Consider the following 17,202-nt stretch of genomic DNA (forward strand, 5'->3'; position numbering starts at 1 on the left):
TTTTTTTTCACTTGACAACTGAGCAGGACTCACTTGGTTGTTCATCAAAAGAAGCAGAGTGAGAGTGAGTGTGAGGAGAGAGAGAATGCACCTACCAGTATGTACAGAGAGGGGAATTGTGTGGTTTCAAGAAGGGCTAGGATACAGGAGTGAATTTTGTGGAAGAGGAGGGATAAACTGAATGTAAAGGGACCAAGAACAACAGAAAGTGGGAAAGTAGAGAGGGGTTGAAGGGTATGCTTGTTTAAAGGGAAGAGGGTACCTTTTGTTTCAAAAGGACCGTTGAAAATATGGGACAATAAAGGCAAATATAAGACTGGAAAACCGGTTAAGATGCTTGCAGTATGTGTCTTGAATCTGACCAAAGGTGGGCTTTGCTATTTGGAAGCAACTTCTTTTCCAACTATTAACCTGGCATCCATTGATGAGAAGAGGGTGACAGCCTTTTCCTTTGAATGCTGTAGAATCTTAGAGCAGCCCATGTTGGAAGTGAACTTGAAAGATCACCTGGTCCAACCTTTTATGGGAAAAGATGCTTAGATGAAATTATGTAGCACCCTGTCCAATTATAGATAAACCTCATTTTCTTCCTGAAGAGGTGAAAGAGATGTGAGATTTTTCAGTCTAAAAGATTATAGATGAAGTCATCTTTGTGTTGTGATGGCCTAATTCTTAGGAGTCTGGGAGACGAACAGGTCACATACTTGAGCCTGACTGAGTCACCTGGAGACAATAAAACACTCTTGGCTTTGTTGGTGTTGTGCACAGTAAAGAACAGGAGACCTTGTTTTGTCTCCAATTTGCTGATTTCTGTATTACAGGAGGCAGCTGTGGGCAGCATCTGTCACCTGTCCTAAATGCAGCTTGTGGAGGCTTGCCTGGCGCATGTGTTCAAAATTTGGTGTACTCGACTTCTATCGTAGCAAAACACAGATGATGGGAGAGAGGGCTGGCCCCAGATGGATATCACTGTCACTATGCCTTTACTAAAGTGAGGCAATAGATCTGCTGGTTCAATCCACACCAAAAGGACATTCATTTTGAGCAAATTCTACCAACATATAACCAGCCTACAATATTCTTAACAAACATGATTTTACTTGTGTGTTTTTGGTAAATCTCCCGATAGCAGCGCACAGGGTACAGTGACTCTGTGCAGCTGTTCTGTGAAGGAGCAGAACAGATTCAGGCAGTACAGTGTGGCTTAATCCTATTGGATTAAGAACCTCTGTATTTGCCTTGATCATGTTAAAGAATATGTGTGTGTGTGTGTGTATCTGCAAGCCTTGGGAATATTTTGACACAATATGGTTTAATTAAAATGTGTATTATGCTCAAAGTAATTTAAAGGGCTATAGGAGAAAATCAAACATGCAGGTGTTGAAATATTTCTGTGATTTCCCCACACATACAGATACACAAACCCCTTTGTATATCAATGGTCAGATATATTCATGTTTCACTACTGGTAACACAGCAGTAGCTCTTGATGATATCAACAAGGAGAGAACTATGAGGGGAGGCTTACTTTTCTGGGAAAGAAAAAGCTAAGGGTGGTATAAGGCAGTCTTCTGCAATGGAGAGGAGAATTACAAAGATGATGGAGGCAAACTTTTCTCCGTAGTGGCAGATGCTATAATGAGGCAGTAGCTGCAGATTGCTGCTTGGGAGGTTTTTGTTGAACACAAGGAAAATTTTTCTCACTGGGAGGGTAATGCAGCACTGGACTGAGTTGCCCAGAGAGGTGGTAAAATCTCCATTTTTTTGAGACTTAGCTAGACAAAGTCAGAGTTAATGTTTACCTAGTGTCGGCAGTACACCTACATGGAGCAGGAGTCTGGCTAGATGATCCCCAGAGGCTACCTCCAACTAACATGTCTTTGTCTGCGATTGGTTGGTGAACAATTGTAGTTCAGAAGACAGATTACTTGAAGATTTAGTATTTTTAGATCACGAGTAGATTCTTGAGTTGAGCTTTGCTTCAAAGCAATACCAGAACTGGTATCTGGAGTCACTAGTAGGTGAAATCTTCTGAAATTTTCAATTCTGGCTAGTGAGACTATTGAAATTACAAATTATTGTAAGACTGAATATGCTATATATACATTAAAAAGGGAAACCTGGGTGCAATAGAAGCTCATAATAAAAGACATCTCATACTCTTAGTCTGACCAAGAATTAAAAACATGGCATGTAAAAGGGAGGTAGGAACAAATACTGTTATCTAAGACTACTTCTTATGAAGTGGTAATTGTGGAGTTTTGGGTCTCTTGTATAATAGTTGGAATTCATTGAAGTGCACCTATAATGCGAGTGGTGCTAATTATTGCAATTTGAAGCTATCACATACTGAAACTGTCATTGACTATCCAGCCCTGCCTTTCTTCCTGCTCAGAGGAATCCCAATACAGCACATTCTGTAACCGTTGTCAGTGGGAATCACTGCTGAGTTTAGACTCAGTGACAGTGCGTTGATTGATTTATTACTCGCATCAGTTTCCCTGTTTCACTTCTGCAACTTCTCGTTGTAGGGCTTCTTCAGTAAACGTCTGAAAGGGTCCATCAAGAGGACAAAGAGTCAGTCAAAGCTGGACAGGAACACAAGTTTTCGTCTCCCATCTCTCCGCAGTGCTGATGACAGGTAGGTTCCGATGCATCTCCCAAAAACACCTCTTGTCATCCAGAGGCACCTCACAAAATCTATGTGCAGCACGCGTATGCACTCACAGAATTAAAGCAAGGAAAGGAATTTATTGTTAAACTGGCAGGCGGGTGGTTTTGGGGGCTGACTCCAGTGTGTTAGAAGTTGCTTAGTATACAATGTACTGCTGACATAGGACTGAAAACTTTTACTGCTCTTAACAGCTGACAAAAAGTTCAGGTTAAGCATATGGAAGCATACGTTTGTCTGGTCTGTTTCAAATAAGCTGCAGACTTTAAATTTCATGATACAAAAGCATTGGATTGATCAGCTGTATAGAAACTTGCCTTGATGCATGCAATGCTTATCCACAGATCTTAGCCATATTGGCAGCGACTAATATGAGGAATTGTGTTGGTGGTTGGTGCGAGCAGATGAGTAGCACTGGCAAAGCCCAGAGGTGTGCGGTGCTGCTCAGGCACGTTAAGAATCATTGCTAATGTCAGTCAAGTGTATAGTTACTGCAGTGTTACTACAGTGAATAGATGATCTGTTTTTCAGAAAACTCAGTAACTTCTGATCATCTTAGTGCTCCATTTGGTATATTCTTGCTTGTTTAGTTTTTGGCTGGTGATTCGGGCTGAGAATGGATTGTGTATGAGACAAGCAAAAGCTCTCACACAGTTTTTCCTAACTATTTGTAAAGTCTCTTGATTGTTTTTATTAAACGTTACTCTGTGTTACATTCCACAGTAGCCCAGCAGGAGAACTAAATTGAGTGAAAAATAGGTTGCCCTGTACTTAAGGCCACGGCAGGCTTCTGTGATTTTTACATTGTTTAGTGAGTTTTCCCTTCTCCTTTAGCAGAGTTGAATTCATTAGTTGTATCTGTCATGCTGTGCTGCTTCAATCAATGGTCCTATCTTCTCCATCTGAAAGGCAGCACCGTAAAATCATGGAGATAGCAAGGCTTCAGATGTTAGTGGTCTTGTTAACTTCACAAATTACAGAAAAGGCTGCTGCTTACCAAATGTGACTAACGATGTGGATGATGTTGCTCCTATAGTAATGTCCACCCAGCCTGTTTTGAGTCAAGTTTTGTTATAAATCCCTATTTTCAGGGAGTTGCAACATGGCTGTAAAAAAGCAATTCAGTGAGCATAAGCATATTAAATAATGCCACCATGTGATAAAGTACCTGTTAGTTTTACCGTTGTTTGTAACCAGCTTTGCTTGGAGTTTTGTAATGCAAAAATCTCTTTGCCATAAATAATATATTTGTCTTTCCCTAACTTGATACTCATGCTGAATGTGGACTGCTGATACTTCCTTTTGCAGTGTAAGGGAAATGCTAATGTTCTGGGAAAGCCAATAAATTTAGCTATAATTAATCCCTACAACTTTGGTTTAAGACATGATATTATACACAGCAAAGCCTCCTTCTCTTTAAAACCAGATTCCCCCTCTACTCCCTGCCAGTGTGGGCACAAATTGTCAGCTAGACTTGAATGAAACGTGGATTTTCTGTGATGGCTTGCAAAGCACAAAATCCATTGCATACGGTGACGGCATTACACATAGCTCATCTGTTCTGTCAGTCCTCTTAAGTCTCCTTGGCATGGATTTAAAGAGGATCTAGGAGCAAATGAACTGTTAAGTTCCAGTGGGAGAGTCTACACAGAGGTCTGAGGGACAGAGTCCTGGAAAGCCAGTGAAGTGCAGGTGATTAGACAGGGACAAGCCGGTGGTTGCTCTTTACTTTCTACCCGGTCAGCCTCCTCCTTTGGCCTTCTACGCTAGCCTTATAGCAATGCATCTTCCATCTGTAGGGCAGGAGATGGGGCACTGTTTTGGTGTATTTGTGACTGGATACAATCATTTGGTACTAATGAACAAAGTCGTTTTGATACCGGTCCATGTGATCTTCCTTCTTTCAGAGATACATGTGCTGAAGTGAAGAGACAGCACAGTTTGGAGGCAAGGGCAATTTGAGAGTAGCCAAGCTGTGTGGAAGGCAAGCTGAGATAACTTTAATTGGAGATAAACCCTGTATAAATGATTTGGAGATAAATCCTGTTGTTCAAAAGCACGAGCCTCACCTCAAGCTTTGCTTGAAGATTCGTACTGCAGATGAGGGTCACAAATTGCTGATCTTTTTGGAAAAAATGCGTAACAGCACTACTCAGCCTTGTAGTTACCTTTTGTTGGAAAGATTGAAGGTTTACTGGAGTTCTCTTTGCAGTTGTGGTCCAAACCACACCAGACAGTGCAGACAGAGCACCAACTGAATATGCCAACTTTGAAAGTTTATGGTTAAGAGCTATTACTTTTCTAATGGTATTTTATAAATAAAACTGTAAAGAAAATTCAGTTCGACTATAAAGTGAAACTTGCCAATAATTTCTCCCTTCCCTCCCATATGTTTCACTCTATATCTAAGGGCGCCTGAAAAATGCAACTGGTGGGTAGAACAGCCAGAAAAACAACTCAGAAACCATGTGGGAATGAAGCACTGAAGATGAGGAACAGATTAGTATACTGGGAGGAGATGGGCTGGAGGAAAGAGGAGCCTAAAAAGATTGATTTGTGTTTAGAATTATGCTGTTGTTTGGGAGTTTTTCCAATGGGACAAATCAGAGACAACTGTTTCTGCCTGAAAGAAGATAACACGTAGCAGCTGACTCTTAATTCACGAGTGGGAATTGCCCTTCTCTCACCTTCTGCTGTCCCTGTTTTCTGTATGAGTCTTGATCTGTTGCAGTAAAAACTTTCCTGTCCTACCCCAGTGAGTCAGCCCTTTCCCGTTTTAAGCAAGTGATGCTAGGTGATGTCATGGTGTTACACAGGTTTTCAGGGCCAGGTTGACTGATAGCATCTACCTTTTCTTGCTCTGACAAATAAAAGAGCCCTGCCTTCAAAGAAAGTATTATATAGCTTTATAAATTAAAACCCTGCAAGAATTAGAAGGAAATAGAGGCTGCTGTCATATTGCTCTCTTATGCTTTTTGAGGTGTTTGGGTCCTGTTAAGAAACAGGAGATATTTATAGATTAATACCTGTAAAATTCTGGGGTAAGGAAGATTAGTTATCCTGGTGCACATCAAGATTTGGGATACTGTAACACTGCATGCCATGCCAGATGGTGACAGAGGATGGATGCTGTCTGTTCAGAGTTGACTTAAAATAGAAAGGATTCAAGAATGCTGCAGGAAGGAGTGATGGAGATAAGTTGCAGATTTTTTCATAATCAGATTTTCTGTTTCAGCAGAAAGCAGTTGGCCAACCTACTTTTTCTGGCTTTTAACTTTGTTTCATTGTGACTGGGTTAGTAGATAGAGAGAGGAGAATGCTGCGGTGCCGCTCCAGAAATGAGCCCACTGTGGATCAGCATCCAGGTGTTCTGTAGAAATACACCATCTCTCAGTCTGTAATTTGCATCACTTCTGTTACTCCAGGTTCAAGTTGTTTGCTGGGTCCTCTGTTGTACTTGAAAACTCGTGTTTTGTCTTTACAAGGCACTAACATGAGAAGACTTAGGCTCTGCTCAGTTGTGACCCGTGCCAGATGTGGATGAAGCTCTTCAGATGTGTGGCCAGTACAGCATCTCACCGGGTTATGAACAGCTCTTGCCATGAGGCTGTCTGGCACCATGTTACCGTATCATCTTTCACAGCTTTCGTAGCCTGTTTCCCACTGCATTCTTTGAGCTCTTCAACCCACACATTTGTCTCTTAACATTTTCTCAGTGTCAGTAATACATAAAACATGTAAGAAAGCATGAGAAAAGACTTAAGGAAAATTACATTTGAAAGGAGAGACCAAATTAGTATTTTCAGTTTGCAGCCAGGAATTTCAGAGTATTTCCAAGTGGACCGACAGTTCTCGCCTCAGTTTTGTTTATGGTGAGGGAGTGAAGATGATTGAGACTGGCTGCATATGGTCTCAGCGACTGCAATAAAGCTCTCTGGACAGCTGGGAGGGTTTTGCTCTCTTGGGATTTACTGCCACGTGGGAGTCCTCCTGCTTTACTAAAAGTCATTTTATGGCATTATCAGATAGTCATAGTCGATCACAGGATCCGTTGTGTGCTTGCTCAGAATGGGCTCCGGCAGGTTGCAGGGAAGCGGGTAGCCATGGCTCTGGGGTTCATGGTGAAACGATATCGCTGCTCAAACGACAGCTTTTTCTACTTTCGGTAAGTTCTCGCTCCTCCCTCCTGGCTTCTTTGCAGTATGAAAATAGCACAGATCATATAAACAATAGAAGAAAATCTTGCTGTTTTTCATATTTGTTCATTCTAATTTAATGCCAGTTTTCAAAAAAGGTGGGTGATTTTTATCCTGCTTTAGATGTAAGGATAAAAATCTTGTTACACAATGTGTTATTAAGGCTTGACTCACTCAGAGCTTGTATTCATTCAGCGTATCTGTTTCTATCTGCATACTGGAGTATGGGGAAAGGGGAGGAGTGGTTTGTTTCCGGAGGGACGTCTCGCTCCTGTTTTGGTGAACATATTTCTTTCAACCAGTTTTTTCAGTCCTCATGCAGTTGTTCGTTTTTCCATGAAAACTGAACAAGATCTCAATGTTAAGCCTATTGTTGCAGACCTTCACCTAGGTGCTAGACTGCTCTGTCCCACCTGCAAGCTCACTTGACCCCTTCATAAAAATGTATTTCTTAATGACTGATGTTTTTCTGCAAACTCCGGGCTCCTCCACATAGCATTCACCTATAAATTGCTTAGCAGTGAACTGAAACTGAATTGGTTAAGAATCTGTGGTCCAGCAAAACAAAAGAATTTGAAATGTTGATATCGGAGCCCACACTTACAGTAGAGTGAGGAGAACACTACCACTGTGAAATTCAGCAGCTTGTTTGGCTGTACCATGTGAGGTGTCTGTTAGACAAGCTGTGATCTGTAGGGAGAGCATGTAGGCAGAGAAGGGCTTTCTAATTCCAAGATTCAAACAATGAGGCTTTGGGTAGGGCCTTGCAAGAAAAGACCAGAATCTCAATGGAAGGCTAAAGCAATATGCTCAGAAAAAGCCAGTGTTTAATTGCAGCTGAGTAGAACTTACATCTAAATAAGTTACCTTAAGTTTCTGATTTAAAAAAAAAAAAAAAAAAAAAAAAAAAACACAAAACAAACAACCAAAAAAAAACCCCACCAAAAAACACAGACACCAAAAAACAACCTAATAATGAAACTGGTTAGACTTGTAGAATTGTTGACCAAGTAATAGGATATTGTGCTAATTGGCAGTTGGAAAACGAAGCGGGGTGTGGTGCCTACAAAATGAACACTTGCACAGGGAAATGTGATGCTGCAGCACTGGTAGAGCGCACCTGTATTGCAGATGGTGTTGCCGACATTAGGGTCCAGTTCAGCAGGGCTGGGATTTTGAATAGCAGCGCTGAGTAGAAAGTTCACTGCATTACAGTCCAAGCTCTCTCCTGTGACTTTGCGAGTGGCTAAGTATTGAATTCAACTTTCTGATCTCGGGGAGTGTCTCTAATCACACGGGTATTGTGCTAGAATTATTTGAAGCATGCAGACGTAGTGTTTTGCATAAGACCAGTGGAAGCAGGGGCTTTAGTCGGGCGCTCGGGGTGAACAAAAATCGCTTTTCAGAATTCTTTGCCTTCACACCATTTTGGTAAAGAAAACAGAATATGGGATTCTGTTCCACGGTAGTTCATTTCTATACATTATTTTTTATCTTTTGGATTATTGATGTCTGCAGGCTTGTTTTCCAAGCAATATAGTGCTCTCCCTGGTAAGCTTAGTAATTGAAAGTCTTTTGTGCTTTGTAGGTTGGCTTTTAAATAGGTCAAAATCAGCAGGAGAGCTTCATTAATCGGAGCAATTAGAATTTTAACCCTTTAACCTACATGCCTTATAGACAGTAGAATATAATAGAAGTCGGCTAATAGTGTGCCATGGGCAGCCACTGAAAGCCAGAGCTTTCTAGTTCCTGGCTTACAACTGAGATCTTCCTGTAGTGGAAAATTACTGAATTATGGTGTGCAAGGAGAGAGGGTCGGCTTGGGGTTGGGCCAGCAAAATGGTGTTGTTGAAGAGATCTTTTTCAGTAGCAGTCGCATGCTGCTGCCAGGTCAGTGGTTTGGGGCATTGGCTGGGCTCTGATTTAGGAGGAAATGATGCAGCTGTGAAGACCAGTACTCCAAAACATGTGAAAAGAGGTGAGAAGTTTTACATGTTCCCTGACATGCTCCTGCTCCACTTGCTTTTCCTGTTGGAAAGAAATTACAGAGAATACTTGTGTGAGAATTGTTTGATGCTGTTGGTAACTATTTGCTCTGAACTTGAATGCTGTCTTTTACCATTTTTTTTGGGGTGTGCAGAAGTAGATAGAAAAAGCAGCACAGTAAAAAAAAAAAAAGCTGATCATTGGAGGTTAATTATAATTTAAAACAGGATTTGTGTTGTTAATGGAGCTGTTTAACAGAAACAGATTTGTACAAACAACCCTTCCCCCACCTTTTGCATGTGCGATCTTCCTGTTTATAGTAATCTTCTTCTCTGGGATTACTTCTCTCTTAACAGAGATTCTAAGCAATGCTCGTTTTGCCAGTAGCTTCCTACCTAATACAGGAAAGGCTCTGTTAATCCAGCCGCTTTGCTGGACATTGGGAAGTAAGTTAGTGGCATTTGTTTATTAACTGTGCCTCTGTGCAAAAGGGAAGCCAGTGAGCAATTTTCCTTCATTGTTACTTACAGCTTCAGAATATCAAATGAGGCTTTAAAGCAGCAGAGAACCGTTATTGCCATATAATTATTGCCTGTATCGATTAGGATGCTGCTGATTTAGGCACAAGTCAATGATTTGCTTTGCAGATCTATCAATAGATGAAATATATACCATGGTGCTTGCAAATGCATGTATTTGTGTTTGTAAATGTGTGTGGTTGTATCTAACCAACAACTTTACAACATTGCTGTGGTGTTTATGGAAGATAAAGTGCCAATTCTAAGCCACTTAATCAGTTTATTGAGCTGTATGAAATATGGTAGCTTCAAGGGATTTCTTGAACAGACAGACGTTCCTCTGCGCCAGGACCCTGAGTCAACAAAACTAACCATGCTCCAGCTGATCTGCAACAAAACAAAATGTTCAAAGCTAACTGGTTAGAAGAGCAATGAAGCAGAATAGATGCTACTCAAAGGTTTAACTTGCAAGGCGGGATGTGGAGGCATGGAGTACAATTTGTGTGTGCCTGCCCTTTCTCCCACTCTGTCCCCAAAGGCTGTTTGGACGCATTGCTGGAAGGTGCCTCGATCTCTCTTGGTGTCTGTAACTGTCCAGTTCTCATTAAATTCGTTGTAGGAAAGGAAGAGAAGGGACTTGTTTCTTTCTGGAAAGGTCACCTTTGCCACGTCTGCAGAGCAGCCTCCCCACGCTTGCCACCTCTCCCGGCACCGTCCCCCCTAATCTCCTTACAGGAGGCCGCACCATGGCAACATGCACCCAGGAGCCTCTTCGTGTCACCCGTGGGGCCGGGTGGGAGCACAGCCAGCAAGGAGAGGGAGTTCCTTACCTGTGCGGCTGTGACTTTGCTTCTTGCCCCAGCGTATCTGCCTGGCATGATGCTCATCTGAAATTTGTAACCTAAGGCTTGAGGAAGAACTCCTCCTGGATTTTTGTGCCTCTCTTCCGCTCCCGGCAGGATTTGTCTGAGATGTAGCACAGAGAACGAAGTTTGAAAGGAAGGGCTGTGACATGTGGCACCGCTATGATTTGGGGATGCACTGCTAAATGGCTGTACAATTGTTTCATGTAGGTGTGCTTGATTTGTCTTACTCCAAGTGCAGCCTCTGTGTAACTGGAATTTGTAAAATCTCTTTCTTTCTTTCTCTTTTATTTGGTAATTATTTTTCTTTCCCTCCTCTTCCCGCTCTTTGTGACCACTCCGTGCTTTCCTTCTCTGACAAGGAGCTAAGGCAGGAGTTGGCTGCAGGCTTTCAGCCAGTTCCCCTGCATCATGCACCAAAGTACTTTGTTAGGACTAGAATCGCTGAGAGTTTGGGATAGGGACAGAAGCCAAGTGACCTCAGCAGTGCTTTCTTGAGAGGAAAAATTAGAGAGGATTTTGCAGAGGTGATATTAAAATGGTGTATTGTGGTGTGTTTATTTTAGACTTGCCCTGCCTTAGCTGCAGCAAGTGTTCAATTATACATGGCTGAGGTTTTAGGTTTGCGTTGGTACAGCTGCTGCTGTAACCTGTTACAACAAAGCATGCACAGTGCAGCCAACGCATTTGTACCAGTGCTGCTGCTTTGCATTTGAAATCAGTGTCTTTGTAATATCCCTCTGATGAAAGGTTTTTACTGCCTGCACTGAGGTCATTCAATATATTAAATGGGAACAAAGTTCTCCCTTACTGTTTAATAAATCTTATCATACATGAATCCACTAGAATACCTTCAGCATTTCATTTTGTACAAAAGAGCACTCAGACGAACTCTGCTCGTTGCTTTACATGTATCCTTTGTGATACCCAAGTTTTTCTTAAGCAGCCTTAGAAGTACTGAAGACGCCTTTTCCAAATGTTTTTTTTCCCTGTTTCCCCATAGAATTGCTCAAAGGTAGGAGGAATTTGCTCTTGCTGAGGTTACAAAATATGAGGATTTGTTTTGTATAAGATACGTGAGGGAAGTATACCAAAACTACTTATTTTTCAAAATTAAGGAAGCTGTTAGAGGTAGCTGTGCTTTTCACTTCTCCATAAATAAATTCTGTAAACATTTTCTATATGATACTGAGCCTTGATACTGAAGTTGAATAAAAGAAGCAATACTGTGAGGAAAAATGCAGGTGAGAAAGCATCATTTCAGAGCATTCCTTTTCTCTGCATGATGTCGAGGCAACTGATGCCTTTCTACTTTCACACCTGTTCTTTGTGCTCAGTCACACTTGCTGGATGTGTAACCGTATTTATGGACACACTTTCATGGATCACTGAACAGGCATAGGGACTGGCATGAGCTTCAGTATCTTAACAAAATCCAGACCTGCCAGGTAAACAGCCCTTTCTCTGCTAAGCTGGGACTTGGTGCTCTTACTCCTTGTTGGTCATCTGTGAAGGCTTTGACTGAGTTCCAGCTAGAGGAAAAATAAGATATGCATGCACATAGTGTGTTTAGCTTTTGAAGCAGAAATGCTAGTTGTGCCTTAAGAATCATATGACTTTACTGCAGAAGCTTATAGTCCGGGTTTCAGTTTGGAGTTAGAAGGAGCACAGGTGAAGTCACTGTCACCTATAAATGGAGCACGTTTTACAGTGTTGCTTGACAGCAGAGCTCCTTGCTGTGCACTAATGTTGCATTAAATCGAATTGAGAGAATACAGAAAGTGTTAGAGCACATTTTATAATGATGTTGGTTGCAAAAAGCTACGGCATAGTGGAGGGAGGGATATGTCTTTGAGAAGTATTAAAGAACTGGTGGGGGCAAAGAGAAGACTGCCTTGATAAAAAGGTCCTGTGAATTTGGGAGATGACAGCTCTGGTAGAGCTCAGGGATTTACAGGACAGTCAACTGAAAAAGAGAAGCGGTATGTGTTAGTGAGCAGAAGTTAAAAGAGAATGGAGGTATCAAAAAAAATTGAAAACTGTTAAAACTGAAAGAAGCAGCTGAAGAAGGAAATGCAAAGTTTAAATGTAGGTAACTGACTCAAGCATTGTGAAGTGGGAAATAATTTCCGTATTTGACTTAAGTGTGAAGGCTTTGTATATTAAGAAAAATTAAGTGTATTGTGAGGGGGTCATCTGCTCTTAATGGGAGTAGCTATCATTCTGCATTGGTTTAGAGATTTAGAAATTGGTGTGCTTTTTGCTGTTAATACACAGCATTTATTTAGTAATCTAGGTAGTAGTAAATATTTTCAGTAATATATCCAAACCTATCTGTGGGTTTTCTTTAAAATTTCAGCAGTTAAGTTCTGAACTTCTTGTTTTGCTGCTGTTCTTTCACTGATCGCTCAGCACCTACGGTTTCTAGGTCACTGGGAATGGACTTCCTAGGCTTGTGTGGCTGGATCTTTCCTTAGGAGTCTGGGCTTACTGCCCTAATGTTATTTTCATAAGGTTTACAGAGTAATTGTAGAAGTTGTTCTGAATAAACAGCAACAAGTTGCAGCTTTCTCTGGGATCTTGCCAACTCTTTCAGTAATGGTGAGAAAAATAATGTTTCCTTTCCCCCTTGCTCCTACAGGTCACGTGGATTGCCAAAGCTGAAGGAGTCCCGTTCCCATGAGTCTTTACTGAGCCCAGGCAGCGCTGTGGAGGCCCTGGATCTTGGGTCAGAAGAAAAAGTCTTTGTCAAACCACTTCACAGCAGTATCCTTGGACAAGACTTCTGCTTTGAGGTAAAGAACGCTCCCCAAACATGCCGCTGATTATATGCTGTCATTCGGTCTGAACCCTTGCAGTATGCTGTTCTGGGACTTTGTAATTGGAGAACAGATCAGCAGGCACTGCTATCCTGAGGTTTGGGTGGGGGCTGCCTAACCAGCATGCAATTTTAAAGTCCTTGAGGCTAATGGCATCAATCACTCAACAGAGAGAAATCTTTTTCAATTACCGCATCTTCTAATTGAAAAATCTCTTTAATTTGATAAATATCTAAGCATTTGTAGTTTGCATGCAAATGTATCGCTGAAACATACTATTGTTCATAAGCTGTGTATTCATCCTCTCCAAATTCACCTAAAATTAAATTTAGAAAATATACCGTAACTGAGAAATGTGATTTCCAGTCAGAGCCCCCTTCCATTAGCTCAGCCTGTTCTCTGATTGCTAAAGGAGAAGCTTCACTAACTGCGGACGTGTCCAACGCACCATGGAGGAGGACGCAAAGATCCTCTTGCTGTTTCAGCACAGGCTGCCACATAGCACCACATGGCTCCTAGCTTTGTTTCAGAAACAGGCCGTTTGTGAGAGCGCAGTCCTTCCCTTGCAGGACCAACACTGTATTCATGTGTGCTATTTGGATGCGTCTAAGGCCGTCGTAATCTGTCGTGGCAGGGGCAGGTGACATTCTGTCTTCAGGAGGATTAGTCAGATGTGTTTAAAATTCCAGAGCAAAGATCTGTTTACAATCTGGAAAACTGCTCTGGCAGAAAAGCAGCATATCAGGCCCTTCTCCCTCAGGATGTAACCAGGAATTGTTCCTGTGTGCTTCAGTCTTATTCTTCTGGTTGGAAGCACTTCCCAGGTTGCTTAGGTTGGTTGAATTGAGTGAAAAAAAATGTCAAGAACTTAGCTCTGAGGCTGTTGCCTCATACTGCTTTTTAGTTGTGTGCACAAATGAATGGGAAGAGTAAATGAGGCTTGTCAGGCCATGTGAAAATGAAAGAAACCAAGGCAGTTCCCTCCTGTGTGAAAGCCGAGTTGCATGTGGCATCGAGTGTCAGGGCTGGATCAGAGCACAACTCCTTCAGTTTGTTTTAGACTGTTCCTGTATATATGGACCCTCGGAAACATTTTGTGTTTCCTGAAGACACCATTTCCAGTGTGTTTTGCCTTATATTAATGCATTGTTAGTTCTGTCTTTACACTGCCATTAACCGCGTCTCATCTGCCTCTGGGACGTAATGGGGAAAACTAGGCATTTAATAGCTGTGGATCAATTGACAAGTGTGTTTTAAAAAAATAAATCAACTGGTTGATTAAAGCTGCCTTTAAGAGGAACCTCTGGTGCTCCTCATATGTTTCTTTAGTTTTATATTTTTTTGAACTGACTTTTTTTTTCTCTCTGCGTATTGTGGGCCTTTTAAGCTCTCTGCCTTCTAGGCTCCCATATTGGTTTCCTGCCTTTTTCATATTTACTTTGATGCTTCAGCATTGCTTATGTTCTTCCTTGCTTTTTGCAGCCTCTCACATGTCTCCTAGGCTTGCCTGAACTCAGCCTGTCATTTATATGTTCCAGGTAACCTACTCCAGTGGCAGTAAATGCTTCAGTTGTTCCTCTGCAGCAGAGAGGGACAAGTGGATGGAAAACTTACGCAGAACAGTGCAGCCGAATAAGGTAATAAAAACTGCGGAAATAAGATTACTGGGGGAATGGAGGTGGTATGATTGGATTTCAGTCCAATGTACCAGGGCTTCCCACAGATGCATCCCCAGTTAATTTAGTCTGGGAAGAAGTCCGCTCATCAGTGTATCAAAAGCTGCTGTGTACTATTCTAGTGAGTGCAGTAGGTCAAACCTTTAATGAATAAATACATGTCGGCATGGTTCCTGATCCCTGCCGCAGTGCCTGCTTATGATGTGTCAGACTGGATTTCTGATACTGTGTGCTTCAGAAAGATGGGACATGGCTTCATAGGTTTCATGTTTTGCTGTGGGGGCGCAGTTCGGGGAGGGGAAGAAAAAAAACAAACACCAACCAAATGGAATTTGAGCTGGAGTGAGAAGGGGAGTCAAGTTATTGATCAGCTGGAAGTATCTGATAAGTCACCTCCATAGTTGGCATACCACCTTTACCTTTGAGGGGCAGGCTATCAGTGCTCCTGGAGTTATTCACAGGAGTAAACAATGCAGCATGCTATGCCAGTGTAGCAGCTTTTGAGTGTCTCCTGAGCAGAGGGTTTGTTTTCTAACCCATTTCAAATATAGCTTTTTGAGAAGAAAAATGTTCTAGTCTCCGCCTTTGACATACAAAAGACAGCCCTTTTCCTCTACTTTAGAAAATGTCCAATTTTCTAGAGATTCTGATGATCAGAGAACCTGATTCTGAATTATGATTCTGTCCCCGCCTTGGACACCTTTGCTGCTGCTTTAGAAGACAAAATGTTCAATTTTGGGGAATTCTGAATCAAAGCTGAGCTCTTTCTTCCACACAGGACAACTGCCGTCGAGCTGAAAATGTGCTCCGTCTCTGGATCATTGAGGCAAAGGACCTGGCCCCCAAGAAGAAATACTTCTGTGAGCTGTGCCTGGATGACACTCTCTTTGCCCGCACCACCAGCAAAACAAAAGCAGATAACATTTTCTGGGGAGAGCACTTTGAGTTCTACGGTCTCCCACCTCTTCACAGCATCACAGTTCACATCTACAAGGATGTGGAGAAGAAGAAGAAAAAAGACAAGAACAATTACGTAGGCCTGGTGAACATTCCCATGGCCAGTGTAACCGGTCGCCAGTTTGTGGAAAAATGGTACCCAGTCAGCACACCTACGCCAAACAAAGGGAAATCAGGGGGACCTTCCATTCGGATAAAGTCCCGTTACCAGACCATCACCATCTTGCCCATGGAGCAATACAAAGAATTTGCAGAGTTTGTTACCAGCAACTACACTATGCTGTGCTCTGTGCTGGAGCCTGTGATCAGCGTACGGAATAAGGAAGAGATGGCTTGTGCTTTGGTGCATATTCTTCAGAGCACTGGGAGAGCGAAGGTAAGAGCAGGCAGCTCCTGTCAAAACGACTCCCTCTCGCTGCTAGGGGATATCTTTTTAGCTAGAAACTAGGAAGCCCGTGACCACAAGCAACAGCAGTAGGTGCCTGGTGGGGTAAGGCTGAGAAAAAGGTCTCAAAAGTATTTGAAAAGACTTGGGCAATTGCATCTGCCAGGAAGGCATGTAGATAGGCACAATACCAACAATGATTAGGAGCCGATACAGAGATTAAAGATGCTGTTTACCAAGTATAAACAAGAAGACTTTATAACTTCATGTTATTCTGAAAAGTTAGGGCCTGCACTCCAGTGTTCAGGAAACTTTTCTGTATTTCTTCAATTGTGATTCGAGGTAAGAAATAAGTAAGAGATTAGTAAACCAGAGAACTACTTCTATAAATAAGTCTCTGAGACAATGAGCAGCAGGGTGCCATTGTTGATTCAGTGCTAAGTCAGCTAATCAATGCCAACATTGATTTGGTCAGCATTTGAACAGCCATTTGGAGAATCTATACTTGGTTAATGGTGATCCCACCTGCCCTAAGGATGTTATTAGGACTTCTGGGTGCACAGTGGTGGTTCTCTGTGAGGCAGCAATTGGAAAGCGCCTCGGTTTCTTCAAATAGATTGTGGGGGAGTATCCTGTAGGTCTCGGGGAAATTCTGAGAAGCATTAACAAACATTGATTTATCTGAATGCTGCCTGCCAAGTGGGTGTGTGCATAGTACCAAGCTGTAGCCAGCTTCTTCCAGTAATACCAGCTAGAGCAAGTTAAGCATGACCGAACACAAGTTAGAGGGTTGGAGATGTGAAAGGATGGCTGTAAGCGACATCCAAGGGACAGCATAATTTAAATGCTCCAAAAAGGTCCTTTTATGTTTGCATAATCATATGCTACTCTCTGCTGTTCTTCCTTTGACATAAATCTCTGAAAGGCTGGTGCTCTGTGACAGCATGTGATAGGAGCTCATTCCTTACCAATTTGTTTGTCTGATGAAGAGAAGCAGGTAGCTGGGATAGCTCCTGTAGGGTTGTCTTGAAATCCTGCTGGAAAGCAGGCTCTGGATTCCTGCAGTGCTAGCTGCAACAGGTAGATAAATTATTATTATGACTTTCCCTTCCTAGTGCCTGAACATTTGAA

General features: G+C 42.1%; 1 protein-coding gene across 3 annotated transcripts in view; it reads left to right on the top strand.

Moving 5' to 3' along the window:
- Positions 1 to 17,202, top strand: part of RASAL2 (RAS protein activator like 2) — a 123,561-nt gene that overhangs the window by 83,553 nt on the left and 22,806 nt on the right. For all 3 annotated transcript variants that reach the window (XM_086462387.1, XM_009955320.2, XM_086462388.1), the window contains 4 exons: positions 2,532 to 2,641; positions 12,876 to 13,029; positions 14,592 to 14,690; positions 15,508 to 16,062. In XM_086462387.1, coding sequence (XP_086318513.1) covers positions 2,532 to 2,641; positions 12,876 to 13,029; positions 14,592 to 14,690; positions 15,508 to 16,062 — 918 coding nt within the window. The remainder of the gene's footprint in view (positions 1 to 2,531; positions 2,642 to 12,875; positions 13,030 to 14,591; positions 14,691 to 15,507; positions 16,063 to 17,202) is intronic.

Source organism: Leptosomus discolor, chromosome 3 (assembly GCF_034619465.1).
Source record: "Leptosomus discolor isolate bLepDis1 chromosome 3, bLepDis1.hap2, whole genome shotgun sequence".
Taxonomy (NCBI): Eukaryota; Metazoa; Chordata; class Aves; order Leptosomiformes; family Leptosomidae; genus Leptosomus; species Leptosomus discolor.